Source organism: Piliocolobus tephrosceles, chromosome Y (genome assembly GCF_002776525.5).
Source record: "Piliocolobus tephrosceles isolate RC106 chromosome Y, ASM277652v3, whole genome shotgun sequence".
NCBI lineage: Eukaryota > Metazoa > Chordata > Mammalia > Primates > Cercopithecidae > Piliocolobus > Piliocolobus tephrosceles.
In genome coordinates, this window is record NC_045456.1 from 22,336,604 (window position 1) to 22,343,897 (window position 7,294).

Sequence of the window (7,294 nt, forward strand, 5' to 3'; positions counted from 1 at the left end):
CCATCCATCCATGTATGCATCTACATATCCATCTATCCATGCATCCATCCATCCACCCACTCACCTGTTCATCCATTTATCCATCCATCCTGTCACTCATCCACCCACCCATCCACTCACCCTTTCATCCATCTATGCATCCATCCATCCATCCATCCATCCATCCATCCATCCATCCACCCACCCACTCACCTATCTGTTCATCCATTTATCTATCAATCCACTCACTCATCCACCCACCGATCCACCCACCCTTTCATCCACTTATCCATCCATCCATCCCTCCATCCATCCATCCACCCACCATCCATCCACAAATACATCCATCTATCCATCCATCAAACCATCCATCCACCCATGCGCTCAGCCACACTTTCATCCACTCGTCCATCCATCCATCCACCCATCCGTGTACATATCTACATATCCATCTATCCATGCATCCATCCACCCATCCACCCATTCATCTATGTATCTGTTCATCCATTTATCCATGCATCCAGTCACCCATCCACCCACCCATCCACTTGCCTTCCATCTATATACCCACCTGTCCATTGATTCATCCATCTACCCACCCATCCCTATCTGTGTCTGTCTGTTTGTCTATTTCTATCATCATCTATATAATTCTATCTATCTAACATTACTATGTATCAATGTATCTATCTATCTATGTATCTATGTATGTATGTATGTATGTATCTATCTATCTATCTATCTATCTATCTATCTATCTATCTATCTTTGTGTTATCTACATCTATCTATCTATCTATCTATCTATCTATCTATCTATCTTTGTATTATCTATCTATCTATCTATCTATCTATCTATCTATCTATCTATGTATCTATCTATCTATCTACCTACCTACCTACCTATCTGTCTATCTCTATCTATCCTCCAGATACGTCCACTTAAAACCCAGCATGACAAGGTTCACTGTAGCCTGTCTTTCCAAACCTGTAACTCACTTCGTTGATAGTGAGAGACTTGGCTGCCATTATCCAAAATACCATTGCATGTTTGCTCAATTCTAAAATATTCCCATTCTTCATGTTCGGAATTACAAACCCAGACTTCTTGAAACGTCGAAGCTACTGAAGTCTGAGCAACCTTCTAAGCAAAGATAGACATACTTCTTTATAGTTGGTCCATTTCTGTTATTTTAGTTTAGTTTAGTTTATTTTGATACGGAGTCTTGCTGTGTCACCCAGGCTGGAGTGCAGTGACACGATCTTGGTTCACTACAACTTCTGCCTCCTGGGTTCAAGCCATTCTCCTGCCTCAGCCTCCTGGGTAGCTGGGATTACAGGCGCCTGCCACCATGCCCAGCTCATTTTTTGTGTTTTTAATAGAGATGGCGTTTCACCATGTTGGCCAGGCTGGTCTTGAACTCCTGACCTCAGGTGATCCACCCACCTCGGCCTCCCAAAATGTTAAGATTACAGACGTGAGCCACCACGCCCAGCTGGTCCATTTCTGAAGCGGGTGTGTGTGGAGTTTTGAGAAAGTCAGGTGGATCGATGGGGACAGTTTCCGATGCCACCTTAGGTATCCACAGGGGATGTGTCACTGGATACATGATTGATGCTCATATCTGTGCATGGCACTAGTGGGCAAAGATTACCTTTTGCAAAAACAAACAAAAGCAGCCGGGCACAGTGGCTCATGCCACTGTGGTCAGGAGATCGAGATCATCCTGGTTAACACAGTGAAACCCCGTCTGTACTAAAAACACAAAAAACTAGCCAGGTGTGGTGGCGGGCACCTGTAGTCCCAGCTACTCAGCAGGCTGAGGCAGGAGAATGGTGTGAAGCTGGGAGGCGGGGGTTGCAGTGAGCTGAAATCGCACCACTGCACTCCAGCCTGGGTGACAGAGTGAGACTCTGTCTCAAAAAACAACAACAACAACAACAAAAAACGCAGCTATAATTGTACCCTTGTTGACTTGTCTCTGAGGTTTTTGCAAAGGGTAAGGTCCACCCACTAGTGGCTTGCACAGATATGAGCGTCAATCGTGTATCCAATGACACATATTCTGTGGATATGTAAGGTGGCATTGTCTCTTCTGGACCAGCCTTTATGTATTCTGCAGCTCTTGCTCAAGGAATTAACGGGTAACCCATGCATACAAACCTTGGTTTTCTCTGACCTTTGACTTTTTATTTATTATTATTTTTTGAGACGGAATCTAGCTCTGTCACCCAGGCTGGAGTGCAGTGGTGCAATCTCGGCTCACTGCAACCTTCTCCCAGGTTCAAACGATTCTTCTGCCTCAGCCTCCCGAGTAGCTGGGATGACAGGCACCCACCACCACACATGGCTAACTTTTGTAGTTTTAGTAGAGACGGTGTTTCACCGTGTTGGCCAGGGCTGGTCTTAAACGCATGGCCTCAGGTGATCCACCTGCCCCAGCCTTCCAAAGTGTTGGCATTACAGGCATGAGCCACCGCACCCAGCCAGACCTCTGTTCTTTTATTTTTTATTTATTTATTTATTTTTGAGATGAAGTCTCTCTCTCTCACCCAGGCGGGAGTGCAGTGGCACAATCTCGGCTCACTGCAACCTCCACCTCCCGGGTTCAAGCGATTCTCCTGCCTCAGCCTCCCAAGTAGCTGGGATTACAGGTGCCCACCATCATGCCCGGCTAACATTTTGTATTTTTAGTGGAGATGGGGTTTCTCCATGTTGGCCAGGATGGCCTCGATCTCCTGACCTCATGATCCATCTGCCTCGGCCTCCCAAAGTGCTGGGATGACAGAGGTGAGCCACTGCGCCTGGCCAGATCTCTGTCCTTTTAAACCAGCATCTCCTTCTTAGGACGAAAGTGCTGGCTTCATGCTGTAAGTTTCTAGCTCTTTTAGAGTTGCCTCGCCTGGTGCGGTGGCTCATGCCTGTAATCCCAGCACTTTGGGAGGCTGAGGTGGGTGGATCATGAGGTCAGGAGATCCAGACCATCCTGTTGAATATCATGACACCCCGTCTCTACTAAAAATGCAAAAAATTAGCCAGGCGTGGTGGCGGGCACCTGTCATCCCAGCTACTTGGGAGGCTGAGGCAGGAGAATTGCTTGAACCCTGAGGTGAAGGTTGCAGTGAGCCGAGATCGCGGCACTGGACTCCAGCCTGGGCGACAGAGCGAGACTCCATCTCAAAAACAACAATAAATTAAAAAATAAAAATAAAAAATAAAATAGAGTTGCCTGACAGTGAACTTCCTGCATCTCTCTGTGTCTAGGAGAAGGCGTACAGATTCAGATCATCTACTTTAATCTAGAAACGGTGCAGGTGACATGGAATATCAGCCACTACCCCAGAAGTAACCTGACTTTCCACTACAAGTAAGTGGCCCCACCCTGGAAAGCAAACCCCACTGCCTGGGGCTCAAAATAGCTCTTCTGAGCCGTCAGCGATTGGGAATTGCTAGAGAACGAAAGTGTGAAGCGTCATACTTGGCAAGCCAGAATGTTTGTTCTGTGAAACCCTCAGCCCTCACCACAACCGCAAGCTCATTGTCCCAGACCTTCTTGCCAAGGGATGGCTGACTCACGCTCAAAATCACCTACATTCTTTTTGTTTGTTGGTTGGTTTGTTTTTGAGACGGAGCCTCGCTCTGTCGCCCAGGCTGGAGTGCCGTGGCGTGCTCTCGGCTCACTGCAACCTCCGCTTCCCGGGTTCAAGCGACCCTCCTGCCTCAGCCTCCCGAGCAGCTGGGATGACAGGCACCTGCCACCATGCCCGGCTAATTTTTGTATTTTTATTTTTATTTTATTTTATTTTTTGAGACAGAGTCTCGCTCTGTCGCCCAGGCTGGAGTGCAGTGGCCGGATCTCAGCTCACTGCAAGCTCCACCTCCCGGGTTTACGCCATTCTCCTGCCTCAGCCTCCCGAGTAGCTGGGACTACAGGCGCCGCCACCTCACCCGGCTAGTTTTTTGCATTTTTTAGTAGAGTCGGGGTTTCACCGTGTTAGCCAGGATGGTCTCGATCTCCTGACCTCGTGATCCACCCGTCTCGGCCTCCCAAAGTGCTGGGATTACAGGCTTGAGCCACCGCACCCGGCCTCATTTTTATTTTTACCTTGGCTTAGTTACACACCCAGAAGTATGCGTGCGAACGCTGGAGGAAGGGTTTTTCCAATAAATTTAGTCATGGGTGCTTGATTCTTCAGTTTGATAGCAAAACAGATAGACGGGAAAGTGCCCAGAACAGGGAAATTTTAAAATGAAGTTACTTGGAAAGTAAGACTCATGGCTGGGAGGCCGAGGTGGGTGGATCACCTGAGGTCAGGAGTTCAAGACCAGCCTGGCCGATATGAGGAAACGCCGTCTCTACTGAAAATACGAAAATTAACTGGGCGTGCTGGCAGGTGCCAGGAATCCCAGCAACTTGCGAGGCTGAGACGGGAGAATCGCTTGAACCCGGGAGGCAGAGGTTGCGGTGAGCCAAGATCGCGCCACTGCACTCTAGCCTGGGTAACAGAGGGAGATTTCGTCTCAAAAACAAACAAACAAAAAAAAAACCAGTTCCTGAGCCAGGAATTCCCCGGAGATTGGTGACGAGGAATAAGCCACTTGGTTTCACACTGGGTGACATTTTTTTTCCCTGTGCAGAAAAACCAGAGTGATATATGATCTTGGCACATTCTTTTATTTTTTTGAGATGGAGTCTCGCTGTGTCACCAGGCTGCAGTGCAGTGGTGCGATCTCGGCTCACTGCAACCTCCGCCTCCCGGGTTCAAGTGATTCTCCTGCCTCAGCCTCCCCAGTAGCTGGGACTACAGGCACCTGCCACCACGCCCGGCTACTTTGTTTGTATTCTTAGAGATGGGGTTTCCCCCATGTTGGTCAGGCTGGTCTTGAACTCCTGACCTCGTGATCTGCCCGCCTCGGCCTCTCAGAGTGCTGGGATTACAGGTGTGAGCCACCGTGCCCGGCCATTCTTTTACCGCAAAGACCCTCCTGAAAGCAGGAGTTTCCTAAGGTGCCATAACAAAGTACCATACGCTAAGCAGTTAAGATCCACAGTTATTCTCCTAGTTCTGGAGGCCAGAAGTCCAAAATCAAGGACAGGACTCTCCTCCCTTCACAGGCTCTAGGGGCGGATCCCTCCTGCCTCTCCCAGCTCCTGGGGGCTCCAGGTGTCCCTGGGCTTGTGGCCACATCACTCCAGTCTCTGCCTCTGTCTCCACGTGGCCATCTCCTCTGTGTCTGTGTCTCCTCTTCTGTCTCTTACAAGGACACCTGTCATTCCATTTAGAGCTCATCCTACTCCAGGGTGATCTCATCTCAAGATACTCAACTGAATGACACCTGCAGAGACCTTCTTTCTAAATGAGATTCTATTCACAAGTCTACGGGTTAGGACATAGACTATCTTTTGGACGTCACCATCCCAATCCATTGCAACTGTGCGTCGTTCTTCCTGGAGCCTCTAGGGGAGGATCCCTCCTGCCTCTCCCAGCTCCTGGGGGCTCCAGGTGTCCCTGGGCTTGTGGCCGCATCACTCCAGTCTCTGCCTCTGTCTCCACGTGGCCGTCTCCTCTGTGTCTGTGTCTCCTCTTCTGTCTCTTAGAAGGACACCTGTCAATGCATTTAAGACCCCCCCCGTCCTCATCCAGGATGATCTCATCTCGCACTCCTTCACTTAATCGAACTGCAAAGACCCTATTGCTGAATAAGACCTTATTCCAGGTCTGGGCATTAGGACATGGGCAGATCTTTCTGACGGACACATATTAATCCACTGCAGCTGTATCCAGTTGCCTCTGGAAGTTCTAGGGGAGGATCCTTCCTGCCTCTTCCAGTTCCTGGGGGCTCCAGGGGCCCCTGGGCTTGTGGCCACAGCATTCTAGTCTCTGCCTCTGTGTCCACATGGCCTTCTCCTCTGAGTCTGTATATCCTCTTTTGTCTCTTAGAAGAATATTTTTCACTGTATTTCTTTGCTATCTCATAAAAATATTCTAAATGGATTGAGAGCTCACATTAATCCAGGAGGATTTTTTTTTTTTTGAGGCAGAGTGTTGCTCTGCCGCCCAGGCTGGAGTGCAGTGGTGTGATCTTAGGTCACTGCAACCTCCACCTCCCAGGTTCAAGTGATTCTCCTGTCTCAGCCTTCTGAGTAGCTGGGACTACAGACACGTGCCACCACGCCCGGCGAATTTTTGTGTTTTTATTTTTAGTAGAGACAGGGTTTCACCATGTCGACCGGGCTGGTCTCGAACTCCTGACCTCAGGTGATCTATCCGTCTCAGCCGCCCAAAGTGCTAGGATTACAGGTGTGAGCCACTGTGTCTGGCCTCCTCTTATAAAAATAATCTAATTGGATTGAGGGCTCACATTAATCCAGGAGGATTTTATTTCAGTGCTTATCTAATCACGTCTCCTAAAACCCTATTTGCAACTAAGATCCCATTCACAGCTTCTGGGAGTTGGGACGTGGACATGGCTTATGGACAGCCACAGTTCAACACACGATAGGAATCACGCAAGGTTTTTTTGTCTGTTTGTTTGTTTTTTGAGACAGTTTCGCTCTTGTTGCCCAGGCTGGAGTGCAATGGCACGATCTCGGCTCACTGCAACCTCCGTCCCCAGGTTCAAGCCATTCTCCTGCCTCTGCCTCCCAAGTAGCTGGGATGACAGGCGTGCACCACCACGCCCGGCTCATTTTTGTATTTTTAGTAGAGACGGGGTTTCTCCATGTTGGTCAGGCTGGTCTCGAACTCTGCACCTGCACCTGGCGACACACACGCAAGGGGTTTAAATATTTGTGTCAGAGCAAGGTTTTCTGTTTGGACAGGTGTTGCTGTAGTTAGCGGTAAGGAAGGGTCATTGAAGTCAGTGAGGAGGGAACCTGGCTGGAGGCCACGGTGAGAATGCAGCGTGAAGGAACGGCCATTAGATTTGTTAAATGCTGTTTTAAGAAATGTCCAGGCTGGGCGTTGTGGCTCACGCCTGTCATCCCAGCACTTTGGGAGGCTGAGGCAGGCGGATCATTTGAGGTCAGGAGTTGGAGACCAGCCTGGCCAACATGGCGAAACCCCGTCTCTACTAAAAACACAAAAATTAGCTGGGCTTGGTGGTGGGCGCCTGTCATCCCAGCTACTCAGGAGGCAGAGGCAGGAGAATCGCTTGAACCCGGGAGGCAGAGATGGCAGTGAGCCGAGATCGCGCCACTGCACTCCAGCCTCAAGGACAGAGCAAGACACCGTCCAAAAGGAAAACAAAAAAAAAAAGGTCAGCGTGCTAGCTCACACTTGTAATCCCAGAACTTTGGGAGGCCAAGGCAGGT

General features: G+C 49.3%; 1 protein-coding gene across 1 annotated transcript in view; it reads left to right on the forward strand.

Moving 5' to 3' along the window:
- Positions 1-7,294, forward strand: part of CRLF2 (cytokine receptor like factor 2) — a 37,801-nt gene that overhangs the window by 21,494 nt on the left and 9,013 nt on the right. Inside the window, exon 2 of the mRNA XM_031935006.1 lies at positions 3,244-3,346. Coding sequence (XP_031790866.1) covers positions 3,244-3,346 — 103 coding nt within the window. The remainder of the gene's footprint in view (positions 1-3,243; positions 3,347-7,294) is intronic.